This window comes from Lissotriton vulgaris, chromosome 7 (assembly GCF_964263255.1).
Source record: "Lissotriton vulgaris chromosome 7, aLisVul1.2, whole genome shotgun sequence".
NCBI lineage: Eukaryota > Metazoa > Chordata > Amphibia > Caudata > Salamandridae > Lissotriton > Lissotriton vulgaris.
Genome location: NC_141695.1, coordinates 339,119,568 through 339,144,809, shown reverse-complemented (window position 1 = coordinate 339,144,809; position 25,242 = coordinate 339,119,568). Strand labels below are relative to the sequence as shown.

Below are 25,242 nucleotides of genomic sequence, written 5' to 3'. Positions count from 1 at the left end.
TGCCTGTTGGTCCCAATTTTTTGTGTGCTTGGGAATCTTTCCGTGGTGGTATTCATACAGTTTCTCCTCTTTGTAATGTACGCATGCGCTGCTGATACTCGCACAAAGCATGTTATATGTATCTGTAATGGTTTCAGGTTTGCTTCTTGTGTTGTACTTGTACTCTGCTGGAAGAAGGAAGACCGTTCCTACTGCTGATGGTGATGCGCCTGTTCCAGGCATGACTGAAGAAAACTCTATTGCTGCCTGTGCTTTTCCTGTTTATTAGCTCCAAAATACTTTCCCTGCTGACAAGGAGGATCTAACAAAAAGTATCTGTAATCACTAGTGGTGTCACGTCATGACCGCCATTACTGGGGGTCAGGGCTGTAAGTGGGGGGGGGTCTCTAAAAGGGGCGTGGCCAGTGTAATTAGGGGCGTGACTTTAAAAAACGTACTCTAAATATCTGTGTTTAGCATAGTGTGCCGCCAGACTTGTATTTTGCTGTTTCTGTCATTGAATCTAGATATGTGATGCAACAAGTAACTTGTGTAAACAGAGAGAGACCCCTTGCCAACAACCAAGGGAATAGAGTACTATCAGTACAAAAACTAATTATCCCTTGATTCACTGAATCAACAAGAACCCCCTATCAATAGTGGAATTCTTAATTCATATAAAACACATAGATAAACTCAAAAAAGATCTCACTCAAAGTCCCTGAAACACTCAAAGAATGATACTACTATACCATGCAGTGCAAACAAGTCAATTTATTTATTTAGTACATGTGAATATTATTAAAACACAAATATTATAAAAACACCTATAATAAAACACAATGCATAATTTCAGCATAATTAAAAACAATACAATTAATCAAATCAGGAAATAACAGAACAACTTATGGCACTTTTACCACAGAGAACCCTAAAAAATAGGGCCAGTCACTGTGTGCGTATCTGTCCCTGGGATCTGGGGATGGGGTGGGGATGCATCCCGCTCATGTGCTGCCAGGGCCGGCTTCCGTGCTGATTGTGCCTGGTGCAACAAATATTTTTTACGCCTTCCCCCCCCATATGACCTCCTCCTTGTAATCCCTCACTATCACCATGTAAAAGTACTCTTCATCTACCCGTAGCCCCTCTCTCAAATACATTTCATTTGTTTTTTAAAATAGCTGGTAAAGGCTGGTTTTACTAATGCACTCGGCTAACCACATAAAATACAGATCTGTTCTTTGAGGCATATTAACCCTCTGAACTACTTTAGGGTGAGTCAAAACCACTCCTAGACAACACTCTAATCTCTCTCTAACATGAATATTAATTACAAGAGTGATCATGACATTTTAAATGCTGCCTGAAACCTTGAAGCACACGGAAACTACAGCAGGTAGTTTTAAACCCTACTTATTGCTAAACACAGCGCCACCCTGAGGTCAGAGCCCCCCCTCTAGGTCAGCGCCCCCCTCTAGGTCAGCGTCCAGTGTGGCCCCACCAGTCGCACTGCCTTACAACAGGCTCTGTGTGCTGCTATCTCAAAGAGACCTTCCGACTGTGACTGCCCTTGTCTCAAAGAGATTCACCCATCCCTTCTTCTAAGTGTGCTCCTGTCCTGGAGGGGTGACAAATGCAAAAAGAACAATGATGGACAGAATGCAGAACAAAGTCATACATTCACCCCAGTACAGAGATCTGGGCCTAAATCCATCGTTTTTTTGCTCACCATGCCATTCCAGTTTGGAATCCAGTTTGGATTCTTTTTGCCCTTGTCCTGGAGGGGGCACCGCCCACCTTGCCTCAGACGAATTATCCTCACTGTGCTTTCCTCTATAAAAGGATAAACCTCTCTGCAGCAGTCTCAGAGGGATTATCCCCCATGCCATAGTGTTTGCCCCGCCTCCCATTCCTCCCTGGATCTCCTGCCGCTGAATGGTTGTCCATCCCGCCCCCTTCCCCTGCTGCCCGTACCTGGTCACTGAAGGTGACTAGAGACACTCTGGTCGTGGGGCATCTCTGTTTGAGGAAAGCCAGACACTGCAAGAGGCAGGATCTCACCGCCTGCAAAGGAAAGACAGCATAGTTAAAATGGCACTCTGATTCCTGGGTGGAGCCAGCATCTCCTGGTTTGGACAGTTAGGGCCCAGAGAAACAACTTTGGGTGGGACATTGTTCCTGCTGTATGTGGCATAGGGGTCTGTCTCCTGTGGCGAACATTTCGGACACCCACTAGATCCTGTTTTGCAAAACTGTGGACCAAGGGGCATATTATCAAGGGGGTTTATCTCTGCTTTTTTGGCTTTAAAAGCCAAGAAAGCGGAGATAAAATGATCTCCCTATTACCTAGCTGTCGCTAACACCAGCTGCTTGCGACGCAACTCAAGCAATGCGCCACATTTCCACCGGGAATGCGTCACGCATCTACCCATCCGAGCGCCACGGTGCACCGCATTGTAAATGCAGTTCATCAGTGGTGGCACACGGGTGGGCAGATGCGTGGCAACTCTTCTGGCACATCTCTGGTGATTAGCAGAGATGCGCCAAAAGTCGTAAATCTGCCCCTCTATACGCCATGGGGTCTCTTGCTCATGGTTAAAGGGACCCACTGCCTTCTGGAGACAAAATCCCCTTCTACACGTGGTTCGGGGTCATCTAATACATACTGCCGTGCACAGTGAAAGGACCCCACTCACTCCTCTGCAAAGAGGAGGACCTGTCAAAATTAAAACCGGCAGAGAATCAATGGGGTTTATTTTTATTCTACAATGAAATTCGAAGTATCCGATGAAAGAATGTATTGCATGGAGGCATCTATTGTAAATTCCATCTTATCTGGTGAACAGCGGAGTTCACCAAATGTAGAAGGGACCGGAGTTAAACGTTTGCACGTTCCAGGGGGATGCTGTAAACTTCCATAATTAGTATTTGCCAGACTGTTACACCTATTACCTATGTTCAGCTCAAGTACTAACATTATTGAATTTCATGAGAAGATAAGCGTGTTAGAGCGATGTACCATGTCTGACCTCTCCTTCTAGTTAGATGACCAGGCTAACACAGTGCAAAGAGGATGTGCTTATCAGCAAAAGGACAGAAAGTGTTAGTGTAATCACAATCAACACACCAAGCCATATATGTACTCCACCCACGGAACAGCAAATATCCTTCTGAAAACGTCTCTGATTGTTAAAGCATGCTCTGCTTGGAAGCTACAGAAGCTTTGTTGGAAAACTGCAGTATTTTATTTGAGCTCCTCCAGAAACTGTTAGGTTCCTTCACGACCTCGTTAGGTACCTGCAGGTTCTCTGTTGCGAATCGTCAGGAGTACTGTCAAGTACCTGCAGTTGACGATAACCTTACAACAAGCAGTGGCCTGAAAAACAAACCCATCTTTGTACCACAACTTCCGCATGATAATCTGATTGACTGTTTTTTCAGAGAGGTGACGACAGAACTCTATAAATTAGAGAACAAATTCAAATGGTCTTCTATTACAACATGTGACAATATTAGTACTCAGGAAAGGAGAGCCCTTAAACAACTATGTGGTTATGATAATATGGTTCTTAGAGAGGCCGACAAAGGAGGTAATATCGTCCTTATGGATAAAAATGATTATTTCTCTGAAATAGACAGACAACTTATGGACACCACATCCTACACTTGTATCACAGCTAATCCTACTTCTCAAGTCAATCTTTGTTTAGAGAAAATGTTAAAATATTGGCACAGCATGGGAGTGTTATCTGATGCAGAACTTAAGTATCTTTACAACCCTAATCCCATGGCAGCGTATATTTAAATTCTTCCCAAAGTACATAAGAGCACTACTAAACCGCCGGGAAGACCCATAATATCAGGAATTGGCTGTGTCACAGAACATATCTCTGAGTACATAGATATTACACTGCAACCTATTGTACGCAATCTACCCTCCTATATAGAGGATACTAAGGACCTCCTTAATAAACTAGAGGATCTAACATGGATGGATGATGCCCTACTGGTGACACTAGATGTCTGTGCTCTATATACCAGTATCCCAGTGGTCAAAGGTATGGAGGCCCTTACATATTTCTTAGCTAAACGTGATGCTACTTTATATTACCACACTGAAATGATATTGGAATTCACCCGCTTTGCTCTCAATAATAACTACTTTGTCCACAACAAAAAATGGTTCCATCAACACTCAGGTGTAGCTATGGGGGCAAAATTCTCGCCCTCATTTGCCAATATATATATGGGATTCTTTGAAGAATTCCATATCTGGAAAAATGGTCCCCCTGAATTGTCGAATCACATCATTTTTTGGTGTCGATTCATAGACGACATTTTCTTAATTTGGGGAGGGGATGAATTATCACTTAACCAGTTTGTCACGTACATCAATGACAACACATATAATCTAAGCTTCACTTCATACCACAGTAAGAGCAGTGTAGATTTTCTGGATATTACTCTGTTTGTGAACAATGACAAATTGGAAAGTAAACTGTTTCGCAAAAGTACCGCTTGTAATGCTGTGCTGCATGCAAGTAGTGCTCATCCATTACCGCAAATCACAGCAATTCCATTTGGTGAAATGACCAGATTGCGTCGTAACTGCAGTCGCGAAACGGATTTTCAACATGAGATAAATAATCTAAAAGAACGCTTTGCAGTGAGAGGTTATGACAGGGCAATATTGGACAAGGCTCATGATCGTATTAACAAGGTGGCGAGATCTGAGCCCTTGAAACAAAAACCTAAGAAAAGGAACAAAAATAAAAAAACAAATACAGAGAAGGTAGCCTTTATTACTCAGTTCAATTCTCACAGTAATCAGGTGTATAAGAAAATTAATAAACATTGGAACATTCTTAGAATGGATCCAGATTTGGATTCCTATCTGACAAATAAACCCAGAATTGTGTACAAACGAGGACAAACTCTTAGGAATCGACTTAGTCCTTCTATAATTAAAGAACCTGTACCAACAGACAACACCAACATATGGTTTCCCAATAAACCTAAAGGTTTTTACAAATGCACCCAATGCTGTGTGTGTCAATTTGCTGAGGATAAAAAGAAAAACTTTAAATATAACTCCCCTCATACTTACCAGATCAATCAATTTATAAATTGTAACACTAAATTCACTGTATACTGTATAGTGTGCCAGTGTGGCTTAATTTATGTTGGGAGCTCTACAAGACCTCTTAAAGAAAGAATACAAGAACACATACGAGCAATTCGTAATCATAACAGAAGCTATCCCCTAGCAGTTCATTATAATACTGTACATGCTGGTTCTGAAATCATTGCGATTAAATTTCATGGCATTACGGAGGTAAAAGCCAACCCTAGAGGAGGGGACAGAACAAGTACATTGAGGAAATGTGAATCCCAATGGTTAAGTAAACTACGAGGGGTTGATATGGGTCTCAACATTGACCGCGAGCTCCACGTTTTCCTCAAAGATTAGATTGAATGTACCTATGCTTCTGTATAACTATGTATCAACATATATCCTGTTGTCTCATATATGATGTTCAACTTTTAGAGTCAACTTTTCAATGTTTCCTTTTCCTGGTGAGTTGCACTACTACGCTATCAGCCCTACGCATTCTTCTCTCTCTCACTGAAGCTGATTTTATTTATATGTCATGTAGTGACTTCTACACATCACATAGTTCTTTATGTCTTGATAAACATCTTGGGAGCTTATTATGGCTCATGTTTGTGTCCAAGTAATTTATTGATTACCGATTTCTATACTTTTTGGTTAGTACTTTGGTCTGTTCTCTACCCCCGGTGGACATTCCAATATGGATGCCACGTTTACCTAGTTAGTTGGCTTCGGTACGCATTAGTCCTTCTTTCATTTTCCTGACCTGTTGGTCCACGTGTGCGGCGGCGGTTTCACTTTAGCGGCGACTGCATAAAATGCCGCTTGTAGAACTTTGGCGTTTCGCGCTTCACGGACCGTTCGTTTGAGGATATGTGATAGCCGTACTTAGGGTAAGTGCATTGGAGTGGTTAGGCAACGCTATACCGGCTGGTTAATAATGAATGGTCTGGTTACCCAATTATAATTCTTGCTATTCTTCTTTTGTAGCGTATCAACTTATCATGGTTGTCTTTTCTACTTCTGCTACAATTCCGGTCTGCACTTGTGTGTTCGTTTACTAGAACCTGACATTTACATAACATGCTGCCAATGACGACTTAATTGTGTAGCTAGGTGAGTTCTCGCTTACACTTTAGGTGATAGTTTTTTCCCCTATAAGGTTGTGACGTTACTTTTCCTGTATACTGTTCACAATTAGACTATATGTGTCTTTTCTGACCTTCATCCGCCGAGGCTGTCATTTATCTAACACTGTTTCTGAATTGTCGCATTTCCTGTTGGTCTCGGATTAATATAGATTGTGTCCTTAAGAAATATTTATACCTGCCACTACTCATCGCTAAGCCTCACCTACATTTGGGGTTTCCACTGACACAGTTTGTGTATTAGCGCTTAGTTACTCTCTATCTTTACGGGACCATGTGTGATATACTCGTTTCTTTCTTACCAACAGCGTACGAGCTGGGTCATATTTGACCATTGTGACTGATACCTTGGACCGGAAACTTGTCAATTGTTACACTAACACCCTTACTCCCTAACGTTTATTTACAAATCGGGTGAGTTAAATTGATTATGTCACCCTTTTTGGCTTATGGGTGTTTGTATAATGGGTTTCTTTGTTACAAGTGTACATTACGGTGTTGCTGTACACCCATTACCATGGTTTTTGCGTTAGCTCTGTATATTCCAGCCACTCTTTTTCAGACTTGATACGGTTGTGTTTTCCCAGAAACTTACCATACAGATGTACTTCCAATTTAGTTATCATGCTACTGTTGATTTCAACTCTTTGGTGACTGCCTACTTTGTTAAACATATGATACTGGACATGCATTTTTGGACACAGGCATTAGTCATTTGAATTCCCTAACTCAGATTATTTATTGTGCTTTATCTCCTCAGACATTATATTCCTTCTACAATTTCGGCCCTTTTTACCTACATTTGAAGCCCACCTTACAGTCCAGTTCGCCTTCTTTATGGTGGGTGTATCTGTATATATTTTAATGTTCAAAGAATGAATTATATGTGTCATTTGCTCAGCCCCATAGGGATTCCTTTCATTATAAAAGATATCCCGTGCTTGGTACTGGGAATGTCTTATGTCATTTTTTGTAAGTGTTATTGACATTTTGTGACCTGCGATCATTTGAGGTTATGTTTTATTAGACTTAGGTCTATATGTCATGGTTTATAGCTGAGGCAAGGTCAATTTGTACATAACACCAATGTATATACGTCTTTTTTTAACCTGTTGTTATTCTGTATATATATGTATTTTAAATGTATTATTACATTGTACATTGTTTGTAATCTTTTCCAGCCTTGAAAAAGTCCTTGTGCAGGACGAAACACGTGTTGGTGATGTCTAAATTTGCTGGGAATACCTGTGTTTTGGAATTATAAGAATAAAGATTGAAGAAAACAAATTACAAGTGGACTATATCTTGAAACTCTATATCTGAATCATTGCCTTTGAATGTTACCTTATCAAGTGTTTTTGTGCTTACTCTATAACTATTAGAGTTTTATATACTAGGGGCCTTCTACTTTTGCCCTAACTGTTATAATTACTGGCCCACAGGAGTGCTGTCAAAAGTTTCTCTATCTTGTTTGGATACCTGCAGGAACTCTGTTGAGTATCTGAAGGTGTAAATTTGAGTGCATGCGATCCAAGACCCGCCCCCTTTCTGTAGGGAGGACGCCACCCCTGCATCAACATGAACCAATGCCGCCTCCAGCCTGGTTGTCAGTTCGGGCTGGACTGTTCCCATGGGGAACAGGGTCAAGACTGATTTGCATATGGCTGGGTTTAAACTAGAATGGCATGGTGAGCAAAAAAACGATGGACTTAGGCACAGCTCTGTGGCTGGGGTTGAATGTTTGATCAATTCAGCATTCCGTCCATCGTATGGTCTTTTTGCTCCTGGTCTATGATAGCGGCATGGGAATAGCGGACCTGCAACTCTATATCCAACGCTGCAGGCCGTTTAGTTATTATTGACTGGCTACGCAGGATGGAACGACCTGGTGTATCAAGCAGAGCACTCGCCTGAGTTTAGACAAAGTAATGAGTCTGCTCTACGCCGACTGCTGTTCCCAAGACCTTTCCAAGGTCATAGGGTGACCTTCCTGCACTGGTGCAGGGCACTGTGCTACATTGTTTGGGATAAGACCCTCCCGCAACTAACCCCACTCTGGAGGAGTCGCCGACTCCAGCACACCGCAGACGTTGTCGACTTATTTAAATGGAATAAGATTGGAACTACAACACCGGGTGATGTCTGTCATAGAGATCACCTGCGCACTTTTTAAGATCTCCTGCTTCATTTGAATCTGTTCTGAAAACAAATCCATAGATAGATGCAGCATCATCACCCCCACTCAAGTCACGACATCCCCTCAATTGACCTCCCCGAATACAACCCTCTTGAGGCCACACACCTTATGGGAGACATCATGAAAGGTGGAACCTCCCAACTCTATCACACATCTGTACTTAATCCTCCCGACTATCTCACCATTCTTAAACAGAAATGGGAGGGGTGGATAGGACCATTAGAGGACCCTACCTGAGAGGTCACCATGTCGACTCCCCGGAAACTTGTGATCTCTTCGCACCTTCGGCTAACCCAACTTTACTACCTACATGCGATGTACCTGGCTCTAGTGGGATGCAAGATTCTGCATCTCACGTGTTTTTGCTGCACTTCCTCTGATGCTGACTTCTTTCACCTGGTATGGCAATGCCCCAAAATTGCCAGCTATAAGCACATAATTCCTCACATTCTAACCAGTGTCCTCGCCCAGCCAATCGAGTTAATGCCACAAATCACATAGCTGGGCATTAGGGACGGCCCTGGGGGCTCCCGGGGTGATCGAGCCGTGGTGGGTATGGCTACCCTGGTCGCAAAGAGAGACATTGAAAGAAAGTGGAGGTCCACAACATTTCCTGGACTGGTGCGCCCAACAGGATGAACCCACCTATCATGCCAGGGGATGCCCCCAAAAACATACCAGGATATGGGGCAAGTGGTGGGACTACTATGAACTGGGCCTCGGTAATATGTGTACTTATATGTTGTTGTGCACCTCATGACAACTATGTACTTTATTTTACAGGCTATTCATGGAACATGCTGTTCTGTCTTTCTTTTGTTTTTCTATCTCTCTAAAAGTTTAAAAAAGAAAAATGTATTTAGCAAAACAAAATTTAGAGTCCACACAGGAGATCATCTGTGAATCTGTAGAAGCTTGGTTAGGTCCCTCCGGAAGCTGTGTTAGGCTGATGTAGAGCCACCATTGTACATCTGCAGAAGCACAGTTGAGTACCTCCAGGAAGACTGCTGGGTACATTCACATGCTCATCAGGGTACACGTGGAGCTCGCTTTTGAAGCTGGTACTAGGTCAGTGATGTGCCTGATGATGCTTTGTTAGGACCCTGCAGGAGCTCTTTTAGGTACATAAAGACCCTCAAATATGTAGCTGCCGAAGCTCAGTTAGATGCCTGCAGGTTCTTCATTAAGTACCTTCGGGCAGTCTGCTGAGTTGGATTCTGCAGGTGATGATTTGGATGCTTTAATATTTTATACTTTGTAGCCATCGGTATGTATGAATGTTTGGAGCAGAGTTCTAGACCTGGATCCCAGAGTGGCAGCTAATGACTACTCCTCTTAAAAGTGAGGCTGTATATTGTGAGGTTAGAATAGTGGTTATTTTGAGCTGGTGGTTGCAGGGGAGGCCCACTAGCACTCGTTTGTGGGGATCAGCACTTATATTTCCTCATCACACTTTGATCAGGAGTAAAAGAGAGAAAAAAACAAAACTGGGAAAGGAGGAACAGAAAGATTGAAAACTGTGACAACAGGAGAAATCAGGTATGAAAAAGAACCCCCAAGAGTGTTATAAAGAGACAGAGAGTGTTTTGTGATGGATTAAAGAGGCACAAGGTGGAACCAAGACCACGCAGCATAGGCATTTGGCATCCCGACCTTCGATACCACCGGCCAAGGCAAAACTGTGGTCCCCAGCATTATTCTTTTACAAATATAACACTGGCTCTGGAATAAACATATTCATGCTCAGGCAAGTGCTTTGCATCATTACACTGAAAACAAGTGTCGAAAACTAGAGGAGGACCAGGCCAGGGGCCCATGTGAATACAGCTGTGGAGAATACAGAGGTGGGGAATAGAAAGCAAAATAATACACCACAGTTCAGAAAAGCAACAAGGGATTTTAAAGCACCCTGTCAATTGTAGTGTTACTATTTAATAATCCTCAGTGTATGTGGGTCTGCTCAAGAACTGCTCATACTGTGGGTTAAGAACTGAGATGTGTTGCTTTGTCCCGCTCTCCTGTTGCTTTCCCACCCTCTGTGGTTCCGCCCTCTGTATTGCTCCCTCCACCTGCATTCTTTCCCCACCTGTATTGTTCCTCCGCCCTCTTGCATGACTTTTTTTGTTTTCTAATTCAATTGGGATTGGAAACCAAAAGAAACCACTCGTGCCATTGTTTAGGCGTGCCTCTTGTCACATAGGCTTTTTATCCTGTTTATTAGTGATGCTGCGTAGCATGGCTAAAACCACTGGGAAAGCCATTGAGTCCCAAAGGGGAGACCTATTGGCTTTGCCAATGCTTGTTATTATTATTGTGTCCTTCCTTTTTCCCGCTGCACCTTAACCCCCCCCCGGAAATGAAGTGCACGTGGATAAGTGCCAGGGTGACCAAGTGACCACCTTCCTCCGGAACCTGGTCTTCTAGGGTGACTACTTTTGCTGTCCATATTAAAGGGGAAAGGTTAAGAACATCTTCTGATGGATGGGATCTACCCTGTTAAGGCCTGGAGAGACCTATGACCAGTAACTCCGCCCCTCTGCATTCAATAACCCAAGCAGCACTCTGAGCCACAAATCAAATAGAAAAGCTTCTCCCTTCTATCACCTATGTAGTACTGGTGCTTCTAGGTTGGAGGTCTAATTTACCTACTTATATTTGGGTGACCAGATCCTTCTCTGGGTCAGCTGAAGCCACTCTCACAGACCTACTTGCCGCAGTGTCTGAGTCCCCACTAAATCACCTAACTCACTCTTAAATAGTCCTCTCAGACCTACTGCTACAATATGTTCAAGTTGTACAGATGCTTTTTCATTTGTACAAAAATGTGATTTGGTAACTTGTTACTGAATCGCAATTTGCATTTGCGATTCGGTATTTGGAAAAGGTATGCTTTGGGCGTCCCTTTCAAATACACAATCAGGATGGTATGTATTACTGTTTTGTGATCGAATTCTAGTTCCATAACAGTAACACTTTAACCGTTTTAAAAGTGGTGGCAACCATTCGCAAATTGGAAGGGGTTCATTTGGGACCCCTTCTCCTTTGAGAATGTTGACAAAATATTTTTTAAGAGGAGGACGTGGTCCCATGGACCACGGCCTACTATTAAAAAATGAAACTTCAAAGCTTCATTTTATAATTTGTAAACGCATCCTGTTTTCTTTTAAGGAAAACTGCTACATTAAAAAAAAAGGTTGCTTTATTATGAGACACAGACATGGTGGTCTCCTGATCCCAGCAGGTCACCATCCCTGTGATGGCAGTGAATGGTAGGGGATCACAAATAGCGACCTACCTCATTAATATTCATGAGGTAAGGCTATTTGCGACCCACTACGAATTGCTATTTTAGGAATAGGAGCTAAATAACCCCTTTGTACATTAGTGATAGCAATTACTAAATAGCGGTTTGCAAAAAATCGCTATTTTTGCTAACCGCTATTACTACTCTTCATACATGTATCCCTAAAATCACTTCACAGATTAAGAATACTGATTTCCAAATTGTGATTGGGAGATAATTGGAATTGGGAAATTGGTATTCCTAATGGCTGCACATATGGCCCGGGGCCTTAATCCGGTTGCAAGAGTGCTGCTGAACTCTAGGCGCTATACCTTCGGCGCCTGAACAGCTGATTCAAATCTTTTTTGGGAATGAAAGGTTCTGTCAACGTAAAACTGGGCACTTTCGGGGATTTTGGAAGATGGGATAAAATCCTCTTGTCCCAAATTATAAGAAAACTGAAAGTAACCGAGGAGTTACCTGACCATATAGATGAAGAAGCCAAAGGTCAAGGTACTTTATAAGGTCATGGAACTACTTGTCATAGAACCAGAACCCTGGAATCAATCCATGTGCTGAGATCCAGCCCCACAGGCAGTGCTCTTACACCGCCCCTAACAGCCAATGCCTTTGCTCCACCACTTCCAGCGAGCTCACCTCCTGACATGGGCGTCCGCTGGAGGGGAGAAGGGGGGGCGCTTGCCCCCCCTGGATCGTCGGTCCGTACGGTGCGGGCCTTAATGGCAGTGCTGCTGTTAGCGCTACTAACTGAACCAGAAAGCTGGCAGCGCGCCGTGGGTGCAGCTTGCAGCTTGCGGGCAGTTTCAGCACTCTCAGGGTTGCGCAGAGGTGAGGTTACAAACAATGTAACTAATTCACCCTCGCCAGCGCGGTTGCGCAGATCATTTCAGCGGAGTGCTGATGACATCGCGCATAACTGTTTGCTTGAGCCGAAATAGTAAAGTACCACGTCACCCAGGACCCGTATGCAGTGAGCCCAGCAGCACTGAGGCCATCATCAAAATGTTGCACCAGCACTGTCCTCGACTCTAGGCCAGAAATGCGGCCGGCGCTTCTGCAGGGAAAGTAATCGGGGCAGGCTGGCCCATCAGTCCGGGTCGTTGCAGCTACCAATGTAGGGGCAGGCTCGGTGGCAGCAGCTGCTGCAAAAGTAAGTGTCCAGTTACTTAACAAACATAGTGGTTTATACTACTGCTCAACTGTTTCAGTCACCGAAATGCAGAAATACTTAATTTTTGGGAAGTTCAGCATTAAGCTCATTTTGCTCGAGTGAGGCTGAGCTGCAGACAGACTAAACCCGATCATGACTAGGATTGTTTTCTCTTCTCCGCAAGTCCGCAGTCTCCCTTCTCTGGACCCCCTCCACCCACGCAGTCCTTTTCTCCTGCCTCGCATGCCTCGCATGGTTCTTGGGGTGGCCAGTGGCCTTGTACAGGCATCAGCGAGGCCACACGCTCCTCGCCGTGTTCCCCACAGCCGAGGACCGAGTTGGCCGCTATAGAAAGGCCAGGGAACTTGAGGCCTGGAGATTATCCCAGGGCACAGGGGACGCAGAACTCGGATGCGTGTCACATCGTACCTAAAAGATCAACCGACAAAAGACTGTGACATCGTAACCCAATCTCTGGAAGGGAAGGAGTCGAGGAGCCCTTAACACAGAGCACCTGGGAAGGCCAAGCCTCCCAGAGAGGGAGGACAAATCATCCACGAGGGAGGGACGCCCTGAACTAGGGAGACTTGGAATGTTAACTCTTGAAAATTAGGTAAAGATGGAGGCAGTGCCTAATTTAAAAAAATAATAATAAGCACAGGGGTCCAAAGTTTTCTTATGGAACCACTGCAGGAGCAGCTGAAATCTGGGGTGCCTAGACTTGTGGATAACTAATGCAATTTTTCCACCACCCCCACACTGCTGGTCTCTTTAGCTTTATTCTGCTACATGTTCTTTTTCATCCATGTTTCTCCTTTTTTATTGTTTTCCCTTTTCTGCTTTTTCCTTTCTCTGCCTTTATCTCTCTTACTCCGGGTAAAGTCTAAATAATGAAAAATGTGTCCCATTCTGTTAAAAAAGAGCGCTAGACACCACCACCACCTGCACACATGAGGAACTGGAGATGTAGGCTCTCAGTTAATTAAACTGTCAGCAGGACACCATGTTTACAATCCAAGGCTTTCGTTTTAGGTATCTTTGTTTTTAAGTGTATTTATACAAAGTGGTCCACTGAGGCATATCAATACCACAACTCCCAGAATGCACAAAGTAGTTAAATCACTATAAGTTTCAGATTGCTATGTGTGAAATTTTCATAATTTCATTGTAATTATGAGTCAGCCGTTTGCACCAGTTTTAAGATCTTCTTAGAGTATTTCATTGCTCAAATCGGTCTAATTTTTTATATATATATGTTTCCCTTGTCTTCCTTGCTTAATTTTTGCTCGCAAGAAAGTGGCACTCATACTCGTTGAAACGTCACTCATAATTACACTGTATTTATGAAAATGTCACACATAGCATTAGCAATCTGAAACATTGGCAGCTATGAATGCTGGCAGTGGCACTCCAGCAGCCCAGTGACACACTGGGCTGCAGGAGTGTCCGATGTTACCAAAAATAATGGTGCCCGGCATGAGAGGTGCGGGCCGTACTCGTGATGGCTGGACCTGGTGGCGTGCCATGGTGCCATATAGGTGGCAGACGCGGGTGGCCTGGCGCCATTCTTTTTAGTAACACACTAACACTGGCAGTGCACTCCAGCAGCCCAGTGAGTGACACTGGGCTGCAGGAGTGTGCGCAAGCGCGTTCGATGGAACATGGCCCAGCTGTAACGAGTCACACCAGGCGGTGCTGGTCGCAGGCGGCCATGCCACGGGGTCACTCAATGCGAGCGTTATGTCATTGGTAGCTGAGCCCTATGCTACTACCAATGAAATTTAGCATATTTCTCAGCTACCAACAACCATGGATGCACCCGGCCGCAGGTTTAACAGCCACCAGGAGGTTCAGGCGGTATTTGCAGGCAGCACGGGCATTTCTAGTCAGTCCAGTCCATGAAATGGATAACTACACACCAGACAATTTGCTATAATTTGTTTGACTTCATCGCCTGTAGGAATGTGAGCATGGGCTGCGGCCCTGCATCTTAACTTCAACAGCTATGTCTTCCCCTAAAGGTTCCAGTACACATGGGATGAACTGTTGTTTTTAAGTATTTGCTCTTTTGCTGTTTTATTAACTTGTATACTATTGTTTATAGAAATGACATGGAATATACAGGTGGTAGGGAATGGTGTTGGTACACAGCACGGGAAATGTGTCCTGTCAGTCTTATTTAAAGACAGTGACTGTGTGGTCTTTGAATAGTATAATATTTTACGTGTTTGCCTGGGAGGAGACCCTGAAATTTGCATTTATGCGACTGCGCAGTTACAGTAGGCCCTCCCTTCACCACCCGGTGCTGTCCAGTGGAGGGGTGGGGGGCAACCCTAGTGAACACACACTGGCAGTGATACATAATATGTGGGTGACAACATTGGACCTACCTGTCCATGGAAAAAGGGTGCACTTTCTATTCACGCACGTCATATAGCGCCAGACACCTGAGCGCTGGTGGGGCTTCTGCTTCAAGTGCATGGAGCTCTGCGGGGCCCAGCCATCAGACGAGCACCCTCAGAAGGGCACCCTCCTCTAGACAGGTTCCTTGGCTTCTGCAGCTTCGAATCCATAGGTTAAACACCTCCTTAAAAACCCAGACAGGTGACTGCAGATGTCGGTCACAGGTGATGCCCCGCTCCCCCGACCTATGCAGCCCCGACCACCAGGGTCCCTGAGAGGACCCCGCAGTCCCGGCCCTCGGACGCCACCCGCCCTCATCCCTCCGGTGACCCACCTCGCACCCACCTGCAGCGCCGTCCTGTTGAAGCGGTTCCTGGCATTGGCACTGGCTCCATCCTGCAGGAGGCCGCTGACCCCATGGCTCCTCCTGTCCCCCAGTGTTTCTTGTGCCCCGCCTGGCACACATCATGTTGGAGGAAGGTATAGTAAAAATATTGCCCCCCCCTGGATAAATTTCTGCGGACGCCCATGCCTCCTGATGCTTACAATGTTCACCTTGTACACACCATGTTGTACAGCAAACACAAAGACAATGCTCTACGCCAGGCAGATAGGCAAACCTTTACTCTACACACATAGCCACCACTTTACACCAGGTCAAAGCCAAACTTTGAGACAAGACGTGCAGAATATTGAGCACCAAAGGCACAATCCACCCTTCATACTTGCCACAGAAAATGCTTCATAAGAAACGGAGCCAAAGTTTTACACTAGGACCACAGCTGAAGATGACACCAGACACACAGCCAGCTCAGTGCTTTACAATATACACAAGCCTTGAATTAGAAGCACAGCTAACGTCCTGCAGCAGGCACCCACCCACCACTTTATTTATCTATTGATTAATTTATTTAGCTGGTCGTCATCCTACCAGGAGTTTTGAAAATCAGTGCTGGATGTCGGTATACAGACAAAATATTGAGTACAAAATATCGAATTACGCAAATATCGACTTCAAAATATAGAATGGACAAAATATCGAATGGACAGAATATAGTCATCAAAAATATAGTTTTTAAGGTAAGTAATGTAATATCAATTTTTATAAATATAGAAAGTTAAAATATTGAAGTATATAATATAGGTTATTAAAATTATCGATTTTTTTATAATAACATTTTTTTAAGTGTTTTGTATGTTAGTATATGTGTGCAAAGTGTATATTTTTTTATAACTTATTTTAAGTAATTAATTTTATGTTATTTAATTTTTGCGTAATTTAAGCAGCGGGTTGTGGGTTTATAGGGGAATAGGGTGGGAAGTAATGTATTTATAATTAATTAAATATGTTAATTTATTTATTGGTATTTATTTTGAATAAATTGTTAATTTATTCTTAATTGGTAATTAATTAATTCATAATTGGTAATTAATTTTTATTAATTGATAATTATGTGAATTTTATTAATGTATTTTCTGTAGCGGGTTGTGGGTTTATAGGGGAATAGGGTGGGAAGTAATTTAATTTTAATTAACTAAATATTTTAATTTATATATTGTTATTTATTTTGAAAAAAATGTTAATTAATTTTTAATTGGTAATTAATTAATTATTAATTGGCAAATCATTTTTTATTAATGGTTGATAATTAAGTGAATTTAATTAATTTATTTTCCGTAGCGGGTTGTGGGTTTATAGGAGAATAGGGTGGGAAATTATTTAATTGTAACTAATTAAATGTTTTTATTTATTTATTGGTATTTATTTTGAATTAATTGGTAATTAACTTTTATTTTTTAATTAATTATTTGGAAATTGGTAATTGATTTGTATTAATAGTTAATGAATTGTAATAATTAATATTGTTTTAATTGATTAATTATTATATTGTATTAAATTGGTATTTACTTTTAATTATTTTTTTATTGGTATTGATATTTAATTTATATTTATTAATATATTAAATATTTACTTTCTCTACTGTTAAGCTCACTAGAGTGGGAATAGTAATATTTACCCCTACGCATTCCAATGCTTTCCCTACTGTTGCACTCACTGGAGTGGGAATAGTAATTTTTACCCCTACGCTATCCAACGCTTTCCCTACTGTTGCACTCACTGGAGTGGGAATAGTAATTTTTACCCCTACGCTATCCAATGCTTTCCCTACTGTTGCACTCTCTGGAGTGGGAATAGTAATTTTTACCCCTACGCTATCCAACGCTTTCCCCACTGTTGCACTCCCTGGAGTGGGAATAGTAATTTGTACCGTTACGCTATCCGACACTTTCCCTACTGTTGCACCATCTGAAGTGGAAATAGTAGTTTTTACCCCTACGCTATCCAACGCTTTCCCTACTGTTGCACCCTCTGGAGTAGGAATAGTAATTTCTACCCCTATGCTCTCCAACGCTTTCCCTACTGTTGCACCCTCTGGAGTGGGAATAGTAATTTCTACCCCTACGCTATCCAACCCTTTCCCTACTGTTGCACCCTTTGCAGTGGGAATAGTAATTTTTACCCCTACGCTATCCAACCCTTTCCCTACTGTTGCACCCTTTGCAGTGGGAATAGTAATTTTTACCCCTACGCTATCCAACCCTTTCCCTACTGTTGCACCCTCTGGAGTGGGAATAGTCATTTTTACCCTTACGCTATCCAACGCTTTCCCTACTGTTGCATCCTCTGGAGTGGGAATAGTAATTTCTACCCATAGGCTATCCAATGTTTACCCTACTGTAGCAGTTGCTGGAGTGGTAGTAGTAAATTTTAACCTCTTGCTATGCTACAGTAAAAATGTTGTATATTTTTAATAAAAATTATGTTAATATATATATGTGTTAAAAATTCAAGTTCTTTTTTTTAACTTAAATTAATTATTTAATAATGTTTAAGTAATTTAAGTATTTTTAAGTATGTTTTAATTAATTATAGTTATTATTTCATTAATTTTAAATTATTTTTAAGTTATTTTAATAAATTCGATATTTTTATTAAGTATTTATATTTATTCTATAATTTTGATTCGATAATTTTTGTACTTACCCTGATTGTAGATAGGATTTCGATATTTTGTCTTTCTATATTTTTACTTCGATATTTTTTTCGTCTATATTTTTGTATTCGATATTTTATCAGTGATCCCTGGATGTCAAACCCACCAGTACTTAACAACGGACACAGCCAATGGCTCACATCACACACAGAGAGTGGATGCATCAGGCCAGACAGAGCTGAATATGTACATCATGCGCACGAGCAATGTTTACAGTAAACAGACACCCCTCCCATCAGTGGATCATTACCTGCATCCTTGTGGTGTAGTGTCCCTCATGGTCTTCGTCGTCCTCGTACTGGAATGAAAGAAAGTTGTGAGCAAAGGTGTCCGCGCAAGGATGATCACTTGGCTGAGACTGTGCCGAACATATGTACAGGTACAAGAAATATCACTTGGCTGAGACTATGTTTAAAACACATGTACAGGTTCAAGGATTATCACTTGGCTGATACTGTACTGTATATGTGTACAGGTACAAGGATTATCATTCAACTGAGACTATGCTGAACATATGTACAGGTTCAAGGATTGTATGATTATCACGCGACTGAGACTTTGCTGAACATATGTACAGGCAGAAGTATAATCACTCAGCTGAGAAAATACTGACATATGTACAGGTATGAGGATTATCACTCAGCAGAGCTATGCTAAACATATATACCTGTAGAGAGACATTGCTAAACATATGTGCAGGTACAAGGATTGTGACTCAGCAGAGACTATGCTAAACATTTGTACCTGTAAAGAGACAATGCTGAACATATGTGCAGGTACAAGGATTATGACTCAGCAGAGACTATGCTAACCATATGTACTTGTAAAGAGACAATGCTGAAAATATGTGCAGGTACAAGGGTTATGACTCATCAGAGACTATGCTAAACATATGTACTTGTAAAGAGACAATGCTGAACATATGTGCAGGTACAAGGATTGTGACTCATCAGAGACTATGCTAAACATATGTACTTGTAAAGAGACGATGCTGAACATATGTGCAGGTACAAGGATTGTGACTCAGCAGAGACTATGCTAAACATATGTACCTGTAAAGAGACGATGCTGAACATATGTGCAGGTACAAGGATTGTGACTCAGCAGAGACTATGCTAAACATATGTACCTGTAAAGAGACGATGCTGAACATATGTGCAGGTACAAGGATTATGACTCATCAGAGACTGCGCTAAACATATGTACTTGTAAAGAGACAATGCTGAACATATGTGCAGGTACAAGGATTATGACTCGGCTGAGACTATGCTGAATATATGCTGAATATATGTACAGGTACAAGGATTATCACTCATCTGAGACTATAGTGATTATATGTACAGGTACAAATCCGCTGAGACTATGCTGAACATAGGTACTGGTGCAAGCATTATCAATCAAAGAATGAAAGACTGGAGAACATAATTCCAGGCCCTCGCCATGCACTTCTAAGTACCTCATATAATACATCACTCATTACATGTTTTATGGCTGCATTGATAACCTCACTGTGACATCTGAAATGACATCATTGATAACAACACTGTCCATGGTGAGGGAGGAATTTATAGTTACTTTAGATCACAAGTTATAGTTACCTAAGATAACTGTAACTGGCGAATATCAGTGGTGTTGTTCATTTAAAACAGTATGTTCTAACTGACATTTTCAACTAACTATAACATCCCTTTAATCTTTGTTTTTTTCAAAGAATTTCTAATGTTTTTTTAAATATAAATATTTAATGACACCTGATGTATTTCCTGCGAAGTAACTGTAATGTACCATCATTTGTTCTAGGGTAATTTACCAATTTCAAGCTGGAGTTGAAGGGATTTCGCATTGCCAATGATGCAGCAAGAAAGTTTTCAGAACGGTCTCATGATAGGGTAAGACTCAAGAAGATGTCGGCAAGCTGATGTACGACGCAAAGCCCTATAGGAGCAGTGGAGAGCAGGCTTATTGTGATAAACTTATGTTTAATTTTATATGTCTTTCAGGATGGATTGTCATTACGTTGTTTTAAAGCTTGTAAGCAGGCATTTTGGTACAGGGATTCTCACATATTGACGTAGCAGACAAGGGTTTTGGTGTTGGATACACTAAGTGAAAAGCCCCCAGGGTAGAAGATTTGCACTTTGAGACTCCTTGGAATGCTGTTTTAGGAAGGACTGTTTATTGCTTTCCAGGTATAATTTTCACAGAATCATTACAGCAGTTCATTGATCCGTAGTCCTGCCTCTGTAGGTCTGGTTTGACAGAACAACAGCATCTATTCATGATGTTCCTTAGACCTTATGTGATCAATAGAAAAATAACTTCGAAAGCGCTATTCAGAGAGGTACAGATTTAGATTGCGGATATTCTGTGTGTCTGCAAAATAAAGTGTATATATTGCACTGTTTACCTTAGGGAAAAGCCTATGCTCAATACAACAGGCCTGAGTTGGTTATGATGACATTGATCAAGGCTAAATGCCTGATCTGTATATTGTGAAAAGTTACAACAGAGCTAGAAGGCCTGATTTATTTATTGTGAAAGCATATGTTAAAGTCAATAGGCCTTGAAGGGTGGATTGTAATTAGACCTTTTTAAAGCTTCTTGGCAGGTATTTTCTTTCTTATCACAGTTTACACTAGTAGTAGGGAGGGGTTTGGGTGTTGCCTACACCTTATGACAATCCCCTAAGTAGAAGATTTGTTTTTTGAAAATCTTAGTTTGCTTTTCTCAGAAGGTCTGCATATGTTTTTCCCAACTGAAATTTTGCAAATATTTGTACTTTTATGGCTGTATGCCAATAGTTGCTTCGTGGGAAAGTTTATGCGGAATACAATAAGCCTGAGTTAGCTATGGTGACAAGGATAAATATAAGAATCCAGTGGATGGATGAATACATGTATGTGTGAAAGAATGAGTGATACAATGCTTGTATGATGACATATTGAGTGCCTAAACTCATCAGTAATTGAAAACTTACTTTCATTATATGCCACATCTGTTGGAATTGCCAATCTTTGCAAATTTGGTACAAATACATGACCCAAGAAAATTACATAACCTAGTCAGTCTGTAATTTCTAATCGTATAAATCTTGCCATGTTGTATTATGCTATTCCATGCTTGCAGTTGTCCATTGATATAAAGAATACGAAGTTTTCTTTGGGCCTACCACATTGGTGGAATTATTGAACCCTACAGTGGTTCATGCTCAAGCAATATGTGTCTAGTTCTCCGTGATAGTGTTTATAAAGTGATTTGATTTGATTTTGATTTGATTTTGGGATTTCTAAAGCGTGTAGCTACCCATTGGGCGTCCCAGCGCTAACATAAAGCTTGACATACCTCTAGTAGGTGGAATTATTTGGGGAACAACCAGGTTTTCAGCAGTCTGCGAAAAGCGAGGAGATTGTTTTCTTTTCGTATGTTAAGGGGAAGACTGTTCCAGAGTTTAGCGGCGTTGTAAGAGAAGCTGCGACCGCCGGCGCGAGCCTTTCTTATTCTGGGAATCTCTGCTAAAGAAAGGGTGTCTGATCTCAGTTCTCTGGAGGATTTGTGGGGCTTAACCAGGGATCTCAGGATTGGTGGGCCCTTGCCTTGTAAGATCTTGTGGGAGATGCACAAGGCTTTGAATCAGATACGTTCTTGGATGGGCAGCCAGTGAAGGGCCTTGAGGGAGGGTCTGGCTGAGCATCTTGATTTTGTTCCCGTCAGTAGTCTTGCTGCAGCATTTTGAGTGTGCTGCAGTTTCTTTATGGTCGCTATGGGTGCACCTAGATATAGGGCATTTCCGTAGTCCAGTCTTGATAAAATTAGACCTTGCAACAGAATTTTTCTAGACTGGGGGGGAATGAGCGGGAGGATCTTGTGAGTTGTTCGTAGGAGCCCGAAGCAGGTTCCGGCTGTTTTTCTTGCTTGGGTTCTGAGGTTGAGCTCCTGGTCCAGCCAAAAGCCAAGACTTTTTATTTCTTGTTTTGGTGTGGGAGGGGTGCCCATGCTGGCTGGCCAGGCGAGGGTCGAGGGTAGTTTGTTTGGGTTTCCCAGAAGCATGACTTTGGATTTCTCTCCATTGAGTTTAAGCCTGGAGTCGCCCATCCAGATGGAGATGTTGTTCAGACAGGAAACTAATTTGTCCATTGATTGGTCTGCTTGGTTGATGGAGACGACTAGTTGCGTGTCGTCCGCATACATGACCGCCTTGATGCCGAATAGAGTGACGACGTCATCCAGGGGGGCCATGTATACATTAAAAAGAGTGGGGCTCAGGGAGGAGCCCTGAGGAACTCCACAGTTCAAGGGGAGGGATTTGGATTGGCCATGGGTGTCGGCTACTTTGAAAGTCCTATTTTCCAAGTATGAATTTAACCATGCCAAAGCTAGGTCTGAGATGCCCGTTTTTCGGAGACGGTGTAAAAGAATGGTGTGGTCCACCGTGTCGGAGGCAGCGCTCAGGTCGAGGAGGATCACTGCCACTGATCCTCCTGTATCTAGAATAGACCTTGCCTCCTCTATCACTGCCAGAAGGGCGGTGTCAGTACCTTGTCCAGGTCTAAATCCTGTCTGTGAGCTACGGAGAAGACCGTTAGATTCCAGGAATGTTGAGAGTTGTTCATTGACGATTCTCTCCGCCACTTTATTAATGCCCGGAAGGAGGGAAATGGGTCTGAAGTTTGAGGGGTCCAGGGGGTCCAGATGCGGTTTTTTTATGAGTGCGTGGACTACCGCGTTTTTCCAGCTGATGGGAACTATGCCGCTGGTGAGCGAGGCATTTATCAGCGTCGAGAGGTGGGGAGCTATAATGGGTGCTACTAATTTGAGTTTGCTCATGGGGACTGGATCGTCTGGTGAGCCGCTCTTCACCCGGTTGAGAGTATCCAACAGCTTCTCGGTTGAGACGGGAAGGAAAGCTTTAAGCGAAGGTAAATCTGGGTTGACGGGTCCAGATGGGAGGTCCATGGGGGAATTAGTATTTGGGAAGGTCATTATTATTTTTGAAATTTTGGCTGAGAAAAACTCAGCGAGTTGGGTGCATCTAGTACCGGATGGATCGGCAACTGGTTGCGGTTCGGGTACTTTCAGGAGACTTTTTACTACGCGATATGTCTCTCTGGAGGAGTTGGATGCAGCCATGATCCTTTCTTCATAGTAGGTGGCTTGTGATTTTTTGATGAGACTTTTGTATTGTTTCATAGTTGCTTTATAGGTTTCTTTATTGTTGGGAGTCCAGTCTTTTCTCCAAGCCCGCCCGTTCCAGTCTTTTACACTTTTTGCGTAGTTCACGTAGTTCCGGTGAGTACCAGGGGGATTTGTAAGAGTTTCTTTTACTGGGTAGTTTTTTAATAGGGAGGACTACGTCTAATGACGATGTTATCCATTCTCGAAGTTGATTGTCTGCTACCGAGGGATCAAGATTCAGGGTAGGGGAGGTAGCTAAAAGTTGGAGGGACCAGGCATCCGTGTTTAATGAAGTTCGAACTTTCCTTTATTTTTTATATGTTTTCATCTGTTTTTAGGTCAACGGACCAATCACAATTCTATCTCACAATGACGCTATTGCCTAACTCTCTTTGAACTTTTAGCAAAAATAAAGGTATTAGGACCCAACGCTACCCAATCTGCAAACTTTAATACCTCCTTCCCTTCCATTAGCTGTTTATGACCATGAGTGATGATAAAATATTTATTCAGTTGATAGTGGTTAAAGATGATCGGTACCTGTCCTATATCCATTTTTAGAATTCAATGTTTAAATGCCTTTCCTCAAAATGGTATGTGTGCTCATTGCTCGGTGGTAGCCATTCCCTTACTCCCAAAATGTTGATGCACATATGTAGACAAAATAATTGACCGAAAACAGGAGTTCTATTGCTTACTGACAGGTATCATCAGAATAGTGGAAATAAATCTTAGACATTTTATATTTTGAAGATAATGGGGCAGACTCTACCCAGTAAAGTATTTCTTGACAAAACTAACAGACTTAATGTCCTTGGAGAGTTTAGTACAAATTGTCATTTGATCTTCAAAGGTTTCAGTGATCTCCACCAATGTATGTGAAATATCTGACCACAAGTAGAGAGAGAGTAAAGGCAATAGGGAAAGTCTCTGGCAGGCTGGTGCCTGCAAAATACATGATATTAAACTGGGCTCAGGATGTCAAAATACTTACTGTCCATTTAAGGCTTGTATACTCTGGTAGGTTTGTGTGAACCGAGCCCTACTGGCTTTTCAGAACAACTGGATTGAAGATCAAAGTTTTGATTTCCTCTTGGATTTCCTCTTGCCCTGTCCTTCTCCACAAATATATGAAGTGACCCAAACCAATGCACAACATCAGAAACATCAGAATTCACAGACTGCTTTTATACCCACATCAAATTCCATTCTTAGAGTCATAATCATATTATTTAGATCTTGTCAAACACTGTGCTGGAGACCAGAAAAATAATATCTGGGATTCTGATCTCGCATATGATTTGGGAGAGACTCACTTTATGTATTGGGGGGATTCCTTTGTGTGGTTTGTAACTCCACCTGTCGGCCATGCCCCATACCTTAGTTACATTGGAAAGAACTATTGCTCACCTTAGACGTCACACACATGCTGCCGGAGGTGTCTATGCAGAAGATCAGCAAGGGGTCGTCCATGTTTGAGCGGTTTCCATCCTGGTCAGGGAATCCCACGTACAGGTTATCACCCCCAGGTTGTGGTGCCACACAGCCACTCTCTACAGGGATTGAAGTGCCACAGAAATCACAGTGCCAGAACTGGAATAAAAACAGTGGTGCACATCTGTCAGTGAGGGGCATTTCAAGGTCGAATCAGTAGCTTAACTACAACTGCTTCGTGCCAAGAAGGCAGCAGATGCATTAGAAACAAGACACAGCACAGTAT

The 25,242-nt window shown here is 42.3% G+C and overlaps 1 protein-coding gene across 1 annotated transcript in view; it reads right to left on the bottom strand.

Annotated features, from left to right (window-relative positions):
- The window catches only part of LOC147701524 (circularly permutated Ras protein 1-like), a 223,338-nt gene that overhangs the window by 60,594 nt on the left and 137,502 nt on the right, over positions 1-25,242 (bottom strand). The window contains exons 7-9 of the mRNA XM_086930201.1: positions 24,933-25,115; positions 18,601-18,648; positions 1,954-2,043 (exon numbers count right to left, since the gene is read on the bottom strand). Coding sequence (XP_086786327.1) covers positions 1,954-2,043; positions 18,601-18,648; positions 24,933-25,115 — 321 coding nt within the window. The remainder of the gene's footprint in view (positions 1-1,953; positions 2,044-18,600; positions 18,649-24,932; positions 25,116-25,242) is intronic.